This window comes from Leopardus geoffroyi, chromosome B3, assembly GCF_018350155.1.
Source record: "Leopardus geoffroyi isolate Oge1 chromosome B3, O.geoffroyi_Oge1_pat1.0, whole genome shotgun sequence".
In the NCBI taxonomy this organism is placed as follows: Eukaryota; Metazoa; Chordata; class Mammalia; order Carnivora; family Felidae; genus Leopardus; species Leopardus geoffroyi.
Genome location: NC_059337.1, coordinates 98,584,686 through 98,601,254, shown reverse-complemented (window position 1 = coordinate 98,601,254; position 16,569 = coordinate 98,584,686). Strand labels below are relative to the sequence as shown.

At 37.8% G+C, this 16,569-nt stretch overlaps 1 protein-coding gene across 1 annotated transcript in view; it reads left to right on the top strand.

Moving 5' to 3' along the window:
- The window catches only part of NIN (ninein), an 86,594-nt gene extending 81,764 nt beyond the window's left edge, over nt 1-4,830 (top strand). The window contains exon 29 of the mRNA XM_045450833.1: nt 877-4,830. Within this exon, the coding sequence (XP_045306789.1) occupies nt 877-1,086 (210 nt within the window). The 3' untranslated portion in view covers nt 1,087-4,830. The remainder of the gene's footprint in view (nt 1-876) is intronic.
- The last annotated feature ends 11,739 nt before the right edge of the window (nt 4,831-16,569 follow it).

Here is a 16,569-nt window from a genome sequence, read left to right as displayed (position 1 = left end):
GCCAGGAGTGTTTTGTAAACGGCAGGAAGGAAGGGAGAGAAGAAGGGATGAAATGTTTCCTTAGAACAGCACAATAGAGTAGGTTAGTATGTTACACTTGCCCCTCATCTAGATTGCAGGCTTCAGGTGTTATCGTCTTTATCATTGCCCTTTGCAATGCTAATAAATTAGCCACTCTCCATTGTTCTTTTTTCCCCTGAAACCTCTATGCTTTTAGATGCCCTGGTTAAAACTGCCTGTAAAATGAGGTGTAATGAGGGAAGGGAGGGTTGGAATACATATAATAGGAACCAAAATAAAATTATCGCAAGGCCACTGACAAGTTTTCCCATCCCTTGACTATTTTAACCATAAAAATTAAAGTCTATCTTCTGACAAGTTCTATGTAAAAGAGGAGTTAAGGAAAAGGAGCTGCCCAGATCTTACCTCTGTATTATAATACATGAGCCAAATTTTAAAATAATCAGTAGGTTATAGCTATGAATGGGAAGGAAACTCAAGCATCTGTTAAGAACAGAGTTAAAGTTCATACCCTAAACCTCAGAAGTTATGAAAGTATTTTGCTATTTTTAGAGAAAGAAAAAGCAGTAACACCTAATTTACTTAGGTGGGGAAAAAAAGCTTTCATTTTTTGAGCTTTCAAATATCAATCTGTTCTTTTATTAGTGGCTTCTACAAACTTTATGCAAAGAAATAGCTTGGAAAAAGTGGATGTGCTCTGCCTGTATCCCTGATGCCATGTCTGATGTTAAACCTGTATTGTTAAATAAAAGAATATAAGCCATTTGCCTTTATGAACAACTGTCCTAATGTCAGACCTTAAACTTAAGACAGTTACAGAAATGGAGTCAAAATGTTTCTGGTTTCTGTTTCTAGCTGTGCAAGAATACTAAAGCAGATGCGATGGTGAAGGATTTGTATGTTGAAAATGCCCAGTTGTTGAAAGCTCTGGAAATGACTGAACAGCGACAAAAAACAGCAGAAAAGAAAAATTACCTCCTAGAAGAGAAGATTGCCAGCCTCAGTAATATAGTCAGGAATCTGGCACCAGCACCACTGACTTCTACACCTCCCTTGAGGTCATAGCCAAGCCAAAGGATACACTCATTTGTGCACTTTACTGAAATGGATGGAACATTTCAGTAGGTTCTCTCAACCTTTTTTTTTTTTTTTTTAAACCTTTACTGGTTTAAAGTTCAGCTCAACCTAAAACTGCCAGCAACAGAACTGTACTCTCCATTCACTGTAATTAGTTTTTCTAAAGAAACTCTAATGGGAGCTGCAAATAGTCACATATTTCACTGTTTAAATTATTCCCCAGTTTTGAATTTTAAAGACATACCCTGATAGCCACCAAAAAGGTGGGTATATGAACACAATACAAGAATCTTAAAACCCCCAGTTGTGAATAAGTTAAAAAACAAAACAAAACAATATTATGTACAAATGTTTGTGTAAATTCCAGGTATTTTAAGTTTTAGATCTGATGAGTTTGTTTTGATCTTTATTTGAAAACCAAATGTCTGTCTTCTTACACATTTAAATATGGAGAAGTCATTCTGTTTCCAATAATTTTGGCTCTTTAGTGAGAGACCCTGAGCTCAATAACCACGGAGGACAAAAGAGCCAGAGCCCATGTACTTGACCTTCTAACACCTATGGCAGTATTACCACTCCTGATGGATTATGGATACTAAAAACTGATTTACTCAACTGCACTGTTAACTAAGGTTAAAACTGTACTTGCTTTAAAAAACCCAACTTTCTTTAAGCATTTTTTTTCCTTCTGACAAGTTTCATTTGGGGAGCTTATCTTCTACGAAATGGATAAAGCCACATTCTTATAGCATTTGAGCTATAAGGAAAGCACTGAACACAAACCACTTTCAACAGTTACTCTTAGAAGAGAGTTGAGCAAACCATGTGGTTTTCTCTCTCTCCAAAGTCTTGGAGTTCATCAACTTACTTTTAGGGTTGCTTCAAGAACTCAGGGAACAATATTTTAAATGGTCTTCCTGAAACACTGTAGGGCCTCTTTAAGAATCTGAAATGCATAAGCCATGTGACCTTATTTGTCTTAGATTTAGTGCCATAGGATTTTTAGTTTTACATTTTTACTGAATTTACTCTTTTGGGAAAAAAGGTATTGATTTTAGCGTTAAAAACCTAACTTGAAGTTATTATTTAACAGAGGAATAGGAAGTATGGAAATTTTAACCTAACACCTCAAATCTGATCATAAGAATTTCTTAACTCTGATAAGCACTGGCATGCATTCTGAGGTAAAGGAGTGCCAAATAGGATTTTCCATTCAGGCTCAAGACCAGAACTTTCTAGAACAGTCAACATTTTAGAATAGGTAACTTTTATTTTCCCCAAGTAAAATCTTTGCTTCTAGCCCACTTCAGCTAGTCAGGCATTGGTGGAGGACTTACTATATGTAAGACACTAACAAAGCTCATCTTAACTAGCTATTTGTTTTTGTGGGACAGCAATTAGATGAGAAAAATTCACTCTGATACATTCCTGGAAGGCCAAGCCCATCAATTTACAAGACAAATAACAGCAAAATCACATACTGCTTTATGGGCAGCAACAAAAGATGAAGCAAACCACCTAAGAGGTCATATAGAGTTAACAAAAAAAATCTTTGGGCACCTGGGTGGCTCAGTGGGTTAAGCATCCAACTCTTGATCTTGACTCAGGTCATGATCTCACGGTTCATGGGATGGAGCCCCTCATGGGGCTCTGCCCTGACAGCATGGGCCTGCTTGGGATTCTTCCCCTCTCTCTGCCCTTCCCCGACTTGTGTGCGCAAGCACTCACGCTCTAATAAACAAAAAAAATTTTTTAACAAAATTTGCATCAAGCAACTTTAGATAGGTTTGTGGCCTAACCATCTATTAGTCCCACCTGACAACCTACTGCCAGCACCGGAGTCCTCACTACCAGAGCTCTGACAAGGCATGGCCATTTGTGGGACTGGAATTCACATTCATGAAACAGACCTTTTCATGTTTGGACAGCTCTTATCAGAAAGTCATGAATACCCCCCTGGAAAAATAACTAATTTTAATTCTTCCATTTAGTTATCCTTCAAAACATTTGATGTCTGCTATCACGCCTTCCTTAATCTTTCTTCCCCAGTACAAACATTACTAGTAAGCCCAACTACTTGTATGGCATAGGCTTTAACAGAGAATCTTTTTCACTTAAAACTGTGGATAGACCTAGGCTACTAAGGTCATAAATAAACTATGCATCTGTGGTATATTTATGTAATATGATTCAAGTTACTCAAGGTTATTGCTATCAAAACTGAACAAGCAAATTATTCAAATTACTGGCTTTAGCATATGATCACATGTGTTGTATTTTTTACATTATGAAAAGCATAGGTTAATTTCTCATTAATGTGTATTTACATGTATATAAAATGCTGTACAATGCATGTAAATAGGACTTTCTGGAAAGTTTTAGAAAACATTCAGAATCCCCTTTATCCAAAAATCAAAATGCTGCTCAAATGAAAGTTGACTCAGTCAATATCTAGGTGCTTATTCATTTCTTGCTTTACTGCACTTATAAAATTCCAAGACCAACATGAGAAATAGTTACCTTAAATTTACACATTTGTGCAGTTTATTTTTGTAGACTAGAGTGGGAATTTAGCTGGCAATTTATAATAGCACGTTATTTTATAGGCATTTAGCCACTTGTTTATTAAAAGCACTGGTTAAACTTTCTTTGTATTTCTGAACAGTTATTTATGTTAGTTTCAGAAGATGGGATCTTCATTTCAAGGAAAGAAAATCAGGTTTGCCTTTGTGATATGTTAACTGAGACAAAAATGTGTGTAACAAAGCCTACATTGTTCTATTTTTGCTTTCTTATGCTTTTTAGAGCCTGAACACTTAAGCTCAAGTTGTGAGGGGAGAAAAGTAGAGAGGGAGGGGTAGAACTGATCACAGTATTTTATTTTTCTAAAACTCTTTTAAAACCCAGATTTTAAAAACTATTTTAAATGTGAATCCTTCCCAGGAGCTTCAAATGCATTGCTTATGTATTCAATCTCAAGCATATTTTACATAAATAGATCACAAAATCATGAGTTTTAGGGTATCAAAGGAGGTCTTACAGGTCTAGTGTTTCAATAATGTACCAATACCCAGGTCAGGTATTGTTATGATGAACTTTTTTTTTTTCTGGAAGAATGAATAAAAAGTCTACTTTATGGTCAACTTTGACATGTAGGAATGATTTTTTGTGGGTTTTTTTCTTGGGTGAAGAAAAAAAAAAAGAAATGTGTTGTTTTTGTCAGCATCTTAAAAGGTATTCCCAATCCAGGCACAACTAAGTGCTTTGTTCAGAGAATTGAGCAAGTCTTGTTTTGAATGGATTACCTATAATGACTCAGTGGAATGAGAGACAAGTTCGGCCAAAAGCCAAGTCAAAACCTAATAACCAAAGTATTCCATATTTAAAACTTATTATATCATGTTAGGGCCTATTTGAACATCTCATAGACTAAAACAGAAAACACTGCATGGCATATGGATAGCTGTTTAATAATAAAAGCTCTTTATTTCTCAGCTTTTTTGAATGATTTAACATTATGAGAAGGCACTTTCACACCATGATTTAAGGGAACACTGGTTTTGTGGAGGAAAAAAAAAAAAACAAGTTCATCAAAAGCCATCCACGGGATAACTTTTTGAAATAAAATTGTGTATGTGTTGATATCAACTTTGTGTATTTCATCTTAGTCATTCTATCTTAGGAAGGTTTTAATGTGAGCTTAAGATGTAAATAAATAATTTTGCAAACATGGCTGTTTTGTATACACCCTGAACTTTTTTTTTAATTTTTTTTTTTTTAACGTTTATTTATTTTTGAGACAGAGACAGAGCATGAACGGGGGAGGGTCAGAGAGAGAGGGAGACACAGAATCTGAAACAGGCTCCAGGCTCTGAGCAGTTAGCACAGAGCCCGACGCGGGGCTCGAACTCACATACCGTGAGATCGTGACCTGAGCCGAAGTCGGACGCCTAACCGACTGAGCCACCCAGGTGCCCCTTCATCCTGAACTTTTAAACAGTGTCCATGTGTTTACCATTAGTCCTTAGAGTAAAAGCATCAAAAATACTGCACTAAACACATTCTACAAATGCAAAGTCTCAGTACCCACTCCAGCCCTAACACCATATTCTTCATATTCTGCATTTTAAGAAGATCTGAGCGTTGGGACTCCATTTCTGTCAGAATTGAGGACTTCTGGACCAGCCAGGTTGGGGTCTCTGTACCCTGCAGTATGGTTCATAATTTACTTCTAGAATCCTGACTTAACCTCAGGCGAGGCCCTACTTGAGATTGTGGGTGCTTCCGAAGTGGCTTGGTTTCACTTTTCCATCTTTATGGGTGACTCAAACTTTCTTAGTTGAGCAGTTCATGACTGGTTAGATATATGCAAGTATAGTCATAAAAACCTGAACGAACATTGAGGCACTAGCTTAATACTGAAACGTAGAAGCAAAATGGTGGCCAAACCAGACCCATCTCACAAGCCTTGTTTTATTTACTTTTCAAGCTTTTACTTATTTATTTTGACAGAACAAGAGCATGCAGGGGAGAAGACAGAGAAAGGGAGGGAGAATCACAAGCACGCTCCATGCCCAGTGCAGAGCCCAATGTGGGGCTTGATCTCACAATGGTGAGATCACAACCTGAGCTGAAATCAAAAGCTGGATGCTTAACCAGCTGAGTCACCCAGGTGCCCCTCAAAGCTTTCATATCAGCCACATACTGCCTTTATGAGGCAAGAGCTATTATTCTTTACAGATGAGTAAATTGAAACTTGTGACTTACTCAAGGTCACACAGCCAGCTAAATAGGGCACTCAGGACTTAAGGCCCAGATTTGTCTATATTAATATGTTGCAGCAACACTTGTATCAATTTCTACTTCCATCAAATGCATACTATAAAGAAAAATCTAAATCATTCCTGGTTTACTGTATGATCTGATGGGGGTAGAGTATTTATACACAAAAAAAAGTTAGGAAAAATGTATCCATGTAGAAGATGGTTACACTTTGTTGATAGATTCAATACTATGGGCACTAGGATAAGGAAGGTTAACATCTTCAGGTATTTAATTTTTTTTAATGTTTATTTTTGAGAGAAAGCACGAGCCAAGCAGGGGCAGAGAGAGGGGGGACACAGCATCTGAAGCAGGCTCCAGGCTCTGAGTGGTCAGCGCAGAGCCTGACGTGGGGCTCAAACTCACAGGCTATAAGAACATGACCTGAGCCGAAGTCAGACACTTAACGGACTGAGCCACCCAGGCGCCCCAACATCTTCAGGTATTTTAATGTAGACTGGGGAAAGTTCTTCACCTATTCTATTAAATGTAATTGTGTATGTGCTTCATTGAGATTAGTGTAACCTGTTTGCAGTCTCATTCATCTTGCATTCAAAAAGTCATGTTTTCTGATATTTACTTGGTGTCCAATAAAATGGTTAGATTTTAGTCAAAGGATCAGAATTTTAACCTAAATTATATAAATTATTATCTGTTGATTAAAAAGTTAAATTTAAATTAGATAAAATATGGCATAAGTCACAAAAGTGGTTTTTATTTAGTGTTTGGTTTTTGCCTCATTTATAAATCCGGGAAAATAACTAATTTAAACAAGTGAACATCTTTAAAAAAAAAAAATTAAAACTCCACAAAGGCAAACCATAAAACTGAAACAGTGAAATGCCAACTAAAGAGAAGTCAACTGTTGCGGGGGTGGTGCCTGGTGGTGGCACCAATTAAGCATCTAACCAGCGCAGGTCATGATCTCAAGGTTCGTGGGTTCGAGCCACAGGTCGGGCTCTGTGCTGACAGCTCAGAGCCTGGAGCCTGCTTCCGATTCTATGTCTCTTTCTCTGCCCCTCCCCCACTCATGCCTCTCTTGGTCTCTCGAAAATGAATTAACGTAAAAAAAAAAAAAAAAAAGGCAACTGGGGTGCCTGGCTGACTCAGTCAATAGAGCATTTGACTCTTCATCTCGGGGTCATGAGTTCAAACCCCACATTGGGTGTAGAGCTTACTTAAGGAAAAAAGAAAAAAAGGAGGCAACCACGTAAAATAAAGCTGGATACCCTCATGTTAAAAGTATTTAATTCTAAATGCATGAGATATGCTTTACTAGTGAAGGCAAAGTAAAAATCTGAACAGTCCTTATAGCCCAGATGAGCATTTACCAAACATTTTTCTTTCCTGTTTGGAATTTTATCTGTCTTCAAGATCTCAAGCAGGCACCAACCCAGTCCCAGGCACTAAGATGTTATCCAGCATTGCAATGCTATGGACAATAGGGATTACTCTAGAAAAATGTCAATGTTAAAAAAGCAGAAAAAGAAGAAAGAAAGAAAGAAAGAAAAGAAAAGAAAAAAGAAAAAGGAGAAAAGCCTGCAGAAATGGTCTACATTAAAGGAGACCAAACACACATGACAACCAAATGCAATACCTACTCCTAGGTTATAATTTTATAATGGAGAAACCAAGGGGAAAAAATGGGAATATGGATGGTGTAGTGTAGTATTTTATCAATGTTAAAAATTTAATGACATTGATAATTAATGTGTTTATGTAAGACTATTGTAAGGAAATATACAATGAAGTTTTTTAGCGATAAAGAACCATAATGTATGCAACTTATTCACAAGTGATTCAGAAACAAAATTACATACACGCACACGTGCGCACGCACACACACAATAAAGTAATGAACCCAAATGTTTTTTTAAAAATGGGGAAAGGTTATGCAAGTATTTGTAATACTCTTGCAACCTTCTTTAAGTTTGCAATTATTTCCAAATAAAATGTTTCCATGTATAACATACACTAAATGTGAGGGCACCTGGGTGGCTTAGTAGGTTAAGTGTCTGACTTGGGCTCAGGTCACGATCTTGTGGTCCATGAGTTCAAGCCACGCATCAGGCTCCGTGCTGACAGCTCAAAGCCTAGAACCTGCTTCAGACTCTGTGTCACCGTCTCTCTCTCTCTCTCTCTCTCTCTCTCTCTCTCTCTCTGTCCCTCCCCTGCTCGCACTGGGTCTCTATCTCTGAAAAATAAATATTGAAAAAATGTTTAACAAAAAGAAATCTAAATGTGATAGTAGGCCTTTAAAGTTAACCTCATAGCAACTCTGAACAGTAGATGGTATTCCAATGGTAGAGAAGAGGAAACTCACTAGAAGCCATTTATGGCAGGTAGAAAACACACTTTATCCATGTCTACAAATGCTTGTACTCTCCTGCTACCCTAGGAAGAATGTGACTCAAAGAAACAAACTTGTTGCAGCTAGTTTAATTTAAAGGGGATTTACTATAAGGAATCAAATTTGTTTAATGGAACCCAAGGGCAGAAAATATAGACAGACTTCACTAAAGACCTTTGGTATTCTCCCCTACCACCCCGCCCCCATCTCTATCCCTATCTATCTCTCATCACATGGTCTCTCTTTGCTTTTCTCCCTGCACCAGTGTGGTTGGGGGGGGGGGGGGGGGGAGGCAGCAGCGTTTTCCTGCTTTCCATCACGTCGTTATTCAAGTTCCAAGTAGAATCCAATCATTACTTCCAAGTCACAATTTCAAATTCTTTAAAAATCTGATTAGGTCATGGAAAGAGCCTTGCCTGGTCAGTCAACTATGGATAGCAAGAGTCAGGGTCTTGGGGTACGGTACAAGCTGCAGAGGCTACTGCGTGAGACAGAATACTCTCCTATATCAGGGGTTACAGCAGACAGTGAAGGAAAATTAGGCTAAAGACATGCAGACAGTAGATAAAAACAGCTTTAAAAGGTAGAATTTCAGGGGCACCTGGCTGGCTTACCCAAGGAGAGAGAGGGAAAGAGAGAGAGAACCCAAGCAGGCTCCTCACAGTCAGGGCAGAACCCCACGTGGGGCTCAAACCCACAAACCATGAGAACATGACCTGAGCCTAGAAGAAGAGTTGGATGCTTCATCAACTGAGCCTACCCATGCACCCAGATAAGTATCATTTTAAATGCCACCTGGTGACAAATGTAATTGCTCACTATTCCTGTTATTCCTACCTTTTGTCCTTGTTCCCTGCCCCCACTCCTTTGTCCCAATTCCTAATTTTCTCCAGATATCACATATAGCTCCATCAGAGTGTCCACCCAAGTCACAGTGGGTGTAAGAAATACCACCTACCATAACCTACTTAAACAGGACAATCCCGTAACAACTTGTTTAAAATATTGACCAGGAAGGCAAAAGTTAAAAGGTCTTTTCAAAAATATAAAAACCAATGAGTCTGGGTGGCTCAATCAGTTCATCTGAAGCTTGATTTCAGCTCATGTCATGATCTCACAGTTTTGAGATCAAGCCTAACATCATTTAGCCCCGCATTTGGCTCCGTGCTGACAGGGCAGAGCCTGCTTGAGATTCTCCTTCTCCCTCTCTTTCTGTCCATCCCCCACAGTCTTTCTCTCAAAATAACAGGAAAAAAAATTTACATCATTATACATATATATATATATACACTTATATATACACACATATACATGTATATGTACATATATACACATACACACACATTATACATATATATATATATATATATATATATATATATATGAAGAAGGCTTAAATTTTGTATTAAGACCATGCATAAAAGAAATTCTGTTGAAGTTTTTCAAAATATTTTCCCTTAGTCTCAAGGACTGTTGTAGGAGCCCGTCCTATGTGCTCATAAGCACCTTCCGCATTCCCAGGTAAAATAGGTAACACTCTGTAATTGCCTACTGCCTTGTCTCATCTCCATTAGACTAAGACCTTTTAAGATAAGAACTAGTGCCTTATTTGCCATGGTATTCCCAGTTCCCAAGTCAATGCCTGAAAAAAAAAAAAATTGGTGCTCAATTAATATTCATTATATGGGTGGAAAAGTGTATAGATTTCTCAGATTGTCATCCTGTAATGGCACTGCACTCACAGGAGACTAAGTATCCCTACTGTTATATGTATAGGATTTATGGTGCCCTTCTCAGTCTTCTCTTTATTGTTTATTACAGGACCAAAATTTGGAGCACCTGGGTGGCTCAGTCAGTTAAGCATCCAACTTCAGCTCAGGTCATGATCGCATAGTTATTCAGTTTGAGCCCCAGGTCGGGCTCTGTGCTGACCACTCAGAGCCTGGAGCCTGCTTCAGATTCTGTCTCTCCCTCTGTCTCTCTGCCCCTCTCCTGGTTGTGATCTCTCTCTCTCTCTCTCTCTCTCTCTCTCTCTCTCTCTCACTATCTCTCTCAAAATTAAACAAACATTAAAAAAATTTTAAGTACCATAATTTTAAAAAATAGTAAGAAGTTGTAGAAAAATTTCCAGGTAATTTAAGAAAAACTCATCTTCCAGCATGATAAAAATCAAGTGTTATATTCCAGCAGTTGAAAGAATACATTTCCTGTCCAGGCCCATAAATCACAATATATTAATTCTGACAAAAAGTAATACAAACTCATGACACTGACATTAGTGGTTTCTAAGACAGTGTAACAAGTTAAATACCACTCTTTCTTTAAAGAAAAAAAAAAAAGAAAAAAAAAAAGGAAAGGAAAAAAAGGGCAAATTTCTAGTGAATTTTTTTGGATAGAGATGCTGGGCTTAAATTATCACATGTAATGTTACAATTGTTTAATCTTTGCTATTCAACAAATTGCAACATTCTAACTTTTCTGGTAAAAGCAAAAACACACAAGTTGGTTTCTGCTCTGAGTGCATGCAATGGGGTTAGCCTCTGCCTCAAGGTCTGTGCCTGGATGGGATTTAAAAGTCTTCCTACAATAAATTGTCACCACCTGTTTGAACCTAGCAATCTCATGATACAAGACCATCTCTTCCCATCCACTCTTTTTTTATTTCTATTCTTCTGCTCATTAGACATGTACTTTAAAATGAAGTTATGCAAGAACCAAGGCCACTTCAGAACAATTCCTTAAAATTTCCTACCAAAATGAAAAATAATTTTGCAACTTCTTAAATTCAAAGATTAAAAACTACACATATTCTTTTTTAAAAATTTTTAACGTTTATTTATTTTTGAGACAGAGAGAGACAAAGCATGAACGGGGGAGGGTCAGAGAGAGGGAGACACAGAATCTGAAACAGGCTCCAGGCTCTGAGCTGTCAGCACAGAGCCCGACGCGGGGCTTGAACTCACGGACTACGAGATCATGACCTGAGCCGAAGTCAGCGGCTTAACCGACTGAGCCACCCAGGCGCCCCCCCAAAAAAACTACACATATTTTTAAAGAATATTCCGAAAAAAAATTTTTTAAAGCACTATGAAGTAAACATTATCCCAAATCCTAACACCCAGTAGAAGCCACTATTAATATTTTGGTGAACTCTCTCATATGTGGAATTTAAAAAAAGATGAAAATAGGGGAAGGAAAAATAAGATAAAAACAGAGAGGGATGCCTGGGTGGCTTGGTTGGGCTTTTGACTTTGGCTCAGATCATAATCTCGTGGTTTGTGGTTGGTGAGTTCAAGCCCCTGCATCGGGCTCTATGCTGACAGCTCAGAGCCTGGAGCCTGCTTTGGATTCTGTGTCTCCCCTTCTCTCTGCCACTCGCCTATGTATGCTCTGTCTCTCTCTCCATCTCAAAAATAAAATAAACATTTAAAAAATTAAAAAAAAAACATAAAAAACAGAGGGAATGGGGCATGTGAGTGGCTCAGTCAGTTAAGTGTCTGACTCTTGATTTTGGCTCAGGTCATGATCTCATGGTTTGTGAGATACAGTCCCATGTGCTGACAGTGTGGAGCCTGCTTAGGATTCTCTCGCTCTCAAAAATAAACATTAAAAACAAAAAACAGGGAGGAAAACAATTAAGAGACTCTTACATATAGAGAAGTGAGGTTTTCTGAAGGGGTGTTGGGTGGGGCAATGGGCTAAATGGGTTGTGGGCATTAAAAGAGGGCACTTGTTGGGATGAACACTGGGTGTTATGTGTAAATGATGAATCACTAAATTCTACTCTGAAACCAATAGTATACAATATGTTAACTAACATGAATTTAAATGAAAATAAATTTTGTTGAACTCTTTCAGACATAATTTTGTGCTTACATATGTACACATATGCACATATTCACACAATTTTATGTAAATGACAGCATATGCATACATGAGTGTATACATATACACACACATACATGTGGTTTGCTCCATAATTCTCCTATATAACAGATGTCACATTATCTTCCTTAACTAATGTAAGTCTAACTTCAAGTTCCTCACTCTGGTGTCAGTGACTTGTTGTAATTTGATGGTTACAACCATTCTTTTTAAGATTGTACAAGAGTCCCAGCTACTAACCATTAGGCTACTACCCTCTTTTACTCCCATTTATTACAGAGTTTAACAGCCGGATCAATATTTTCTAGACAGCTATTCCTGTCATTATTCTTGATGACTTCAATTTCCATATAACTGACAAGAGCCCAGGGGAGGTGGTGGAGTTTAATTAGATAGCAATTCTTTTGAGAAGTTGGGTTGTCCAAGGAGGTAGATATGACCCACAGAGAAGACTTGTTTTTAAGATAGAAGACACTTAAGTATCAAACTTGAGTCTAATGGAGATCAGACAAGTGAGTTAAAGTAAAAAAGGAGGAAATAACAGATAAAGTGGTCATGATAAAGGGACAAAAAGGCAAGGAGATTGAAGGTATGTCCAGGATAGAAGTTTAGGGAGGGAGCACAGAATCTAAGCTAGGTGAAGAGGGCAATGGAGACAGGAGATGGATGTGGGTGAGTGGTTGCCATATGCTGCCAAGTAGTAGTGTCAGTGTTTGGGAGTAAAGCTTTTTTTTTTTTCTTTATTGTTAAAGTGTATTGAACTACAGAGGAAAACTCCACATATAGCTAAACAGTTTCCATTACAGATCTGGTACAGTTATACTTTTTTTTTTTTAATCATTTTAAAAATGTAATTTATTATCAGGTTGGCTTACAGTGTATACAGTGTGCTCTTGGTTTTGGGGGTAGATTCTTGTGATTCAACACCCAGTCTTCATCCCAACAAAGGCCCTCCTCAATGCCCATCACCCATTTTCCCCTCTCCCCCGCCCTCCCTTCATCTCCGCCTCAATCCTCAGTTTGTTACGTATTTAAGAGTCTCTTATGATTTGCCTCCCTCCCTCTCTAGGAGTAAAGATTTTTTGAAGGGACAGTGCTACAGTAGATTAGTAGAAGGAAAAAAAGGATGGTCAAAGAGTGGGATGTTAAAAGGATTCCTGACGTAGTACACATAAGGGTCATAAAGTGGGGAGAGGAAAAGATCAGGAGAAATGAAGAGATAAAGGATATGAAAGGCTAAGATTTGGGATTGCTCTCCTGTCAGATGTCTGTCCCCATCATTTCACCAAAACTGCACTTGTCAAGGCCACTAGGAACTTCAAGTTATCCCATTCCAACCTGTACTCCACAGAGCCTCCAAAAGAAGTCTTAAAACAAAATTGTAGGCCACACTAAAACAAAATTGAACATCACATTCTTGTTTAAAGTCTTTCAGTGCCTCCCAATAACCTCAAACTCAAGTCTCCATTCTTTAAGATGGTCTATATACAAGACCTACATGTTCAGAACCTAACTCCCCACTCTTGCTCAATGTACCTCTGCCCCACAACAATTCAGTCATACTAAACTTTGGTCAACTTCCTAAAGGGCAAGGCTGTCTTTTCATAGGCTGTGTCTTTTTGGGAAGGAAAGGCAGAACAAATAGTTGCCTTGAACTAGCCCTTTCTCACATCTTCCTGAAAATAAGAACATTGACATTAAGCCATTCAGGGTATCACCCAAATTTCAGACTACATTCCCTAGCTTTTTCAGTAGCTGGGTGTGGCCATATGGCTAAGTTTTGGCCACTGATATGTGAGAAGTCTGGGATGAGGTCTTAAAGGGGACACCTTTTTGGTGACTTCTTTGTTCCTACTATCTGGAGTAAAGATGATGGCTGGAGATCTAGCAGCTATTTTGAACCACAAAGGTGAGGGCCTCATCCTACAGGTGGAAGAGTGGATTGCTGGAAAGAGCTGATCTCTCAAATTGATGTAGTTGTCATGTGAGGCCTGAATTGAATCCATCTGCAGTGGTTATTCAGCCATAAAAGAGGAAATCTTGCCATTTGTAACAATATAGATGGACTTTTAAGGGCATTATGCTAAATGAATTAAGTCTGACAGAGAAATACAAACCATATGATTTAATTTATATATGCAATCCAAAAAAACAGAAACGAAGCTCATAAATACAGAGAACAGATTGGTGGTTTCTAGAGGCAGGGGTTGGGGAGGAGGATTAAATGGGTAAAGGGGGGGGGGTCAAAAGGTACAAACTTCCAGTAATAAAATATATAACACTTGGAAATGTAATCACAGCAATGTGACTATAGTTAATACATCACTGTGTATTTAAAATTTGCCAAAAGAGTAGATCTTAAAACTTCTCATCACAAGAAGCAAAGTTTGTAACTATAAATGGTGATGGACATTACCTGGACTTATAATGGAAATAATTTGAAATGTATACAAATAATGAGCTGTTGTACTATACACCTGAAACTAATGTAATATTCTATCACTTTTACTTCAATTAAGAAATAAATTATTGAAGACTCCAGAAAGTTTTGTTTATGTAGGTTATGTTCATATTAAACATACTGAAAATTAAGATTGAGAAATTTATTTTAAAAATCTCTGGAACATCTTTACATAAAAGGAATAAACTTTTAATTTGTTTAAACCATTTTATTTTTGATTTTGTGGTCACATGCAGCCAAACCTAATCCTAATGGAGACCAGGAGGCAGTTGGATATTGGGATGAGATAGAGTGGTTTTGACATTTTAACTTGAACCCAAAGGGTATAGACGATGCATGTCACTCTGGGAAAGATGGAGAAGACCAATAAAGGTAGAGTTTAGTTCTATTAGTTGGCTTTCTAGAAAAAAACAGGGTAAAGTTTTATTTTAAAGGGGATCTATCTACTAGGAAAGGACAAAAGTGGTATCTTGAGAGAGAGAGAGAGAGAGAGAGAGAGAGAGAGAGAGAGAGAAGCAGCAGGGCGTAGTGTTAGAACCTAATTAAGTGCAGTAGTTTTATTTTGACATCAACTTCCAATGTGAAAGTCTCTAAATTCTGCTTTTCAAGTAGTACTAACTTGGCTGCGCTTTGACCCTGAAATAAGATTGTTCTTAGTCTCATTAAACAACAGGCAGAACTAGATAATCACACATATGGTGTGTGTAAATACATGAAGTTAGGGTCTTTAGAAACAAAGCCATGAGGTTTTTTTCCCCCACAGATAACAGTATAAGGACACAGACACAGGGCAGTTTTTTAAAGATTTTCTCACCTACCTGGGAATACTCACTCCCAATGAGGATCTAAAATGAGGAGGAGTCAAAACAGGTAGTAAAATACATTGAGAGCATCTTTAAAGATTCCTTTTGAAAGATCACTTAAGCTTTTTTGTATTTTCTAAGAATACAAAGGCTGTCAAAAGTAACTAGTGGGAACACAATAGTTCAAAAATTGTAGGATGCAGCAAAAGCAGTTCTAAGGGGGAAATTTATAGCAATATAGGCCTACCTAGAGAAACAAGGAAAGTCTCAAATTTCCTTACACCTAAAGGAACTAGAAAAGAAGAACAAAGCCAAAGTTAGTAGAAAGAAGGAAATAAAGATCTGAAAGGAAATCATTAAGACTAATAAATAAAAATAGAAAACATCAATGAAATCATGTACAAGTTGTTTACAAAAATAAAATTGATAAATCTTTAGCCAGACTCAAGATAAAGATGGATGGGGTGCCTGAGTGGCTCAGTTGGTAGAGCTTCTGACTTCAGCTCAGGTCATGATCTCGTGGTTGGTGAGTTCGAGCCCCACATCTGGCTCTGTGCTAACAGCTTGGAGCCTGGAGCCTGCTTTGAATTCTGCGTCTCCCTCTCTCTGCCCCTTCCCTGCTTGTTTCTCTCTCTCTCTCTCAATCTCTCTCTCTCTCTCTCAAGAGTAAGTAAACATTAAAAAAACAAAAAAGAAGAAAAATAAATGGAGGACTTAAATAATACCAAAAATACAAGAGAAGTAGCAACGAACACCACAGAAATACAAAGGTAAGAGACTAGTATGAAAAATTATAGGCCAACAAATTGGGCAACCTAGAAGAAATGGATAAATTTCTAGAAATATACAATCTTACAGAACTAATCAGGAAGAAATAGAAAATATGAACAGACCAATTACTAGTAATGAAATTGAATTGATAATCAAAATACTTCCATCAAACCGAATTCCAGGACCAGATGGGTTCACAGGTAAATTCTACCAAACATTTAAACTAGACTTCGTATCTATTCTTTTCAACCTATTCCAAAAGGTAGCAGATGGGAAGTTTCCAAATATCCAAGTACATTCTATGAGTCCAGCATTACGTGGATATCAAAAAATCAGACAAAGATGCTACCCCCATCCTCACACCAAAAACAAAAACAAAA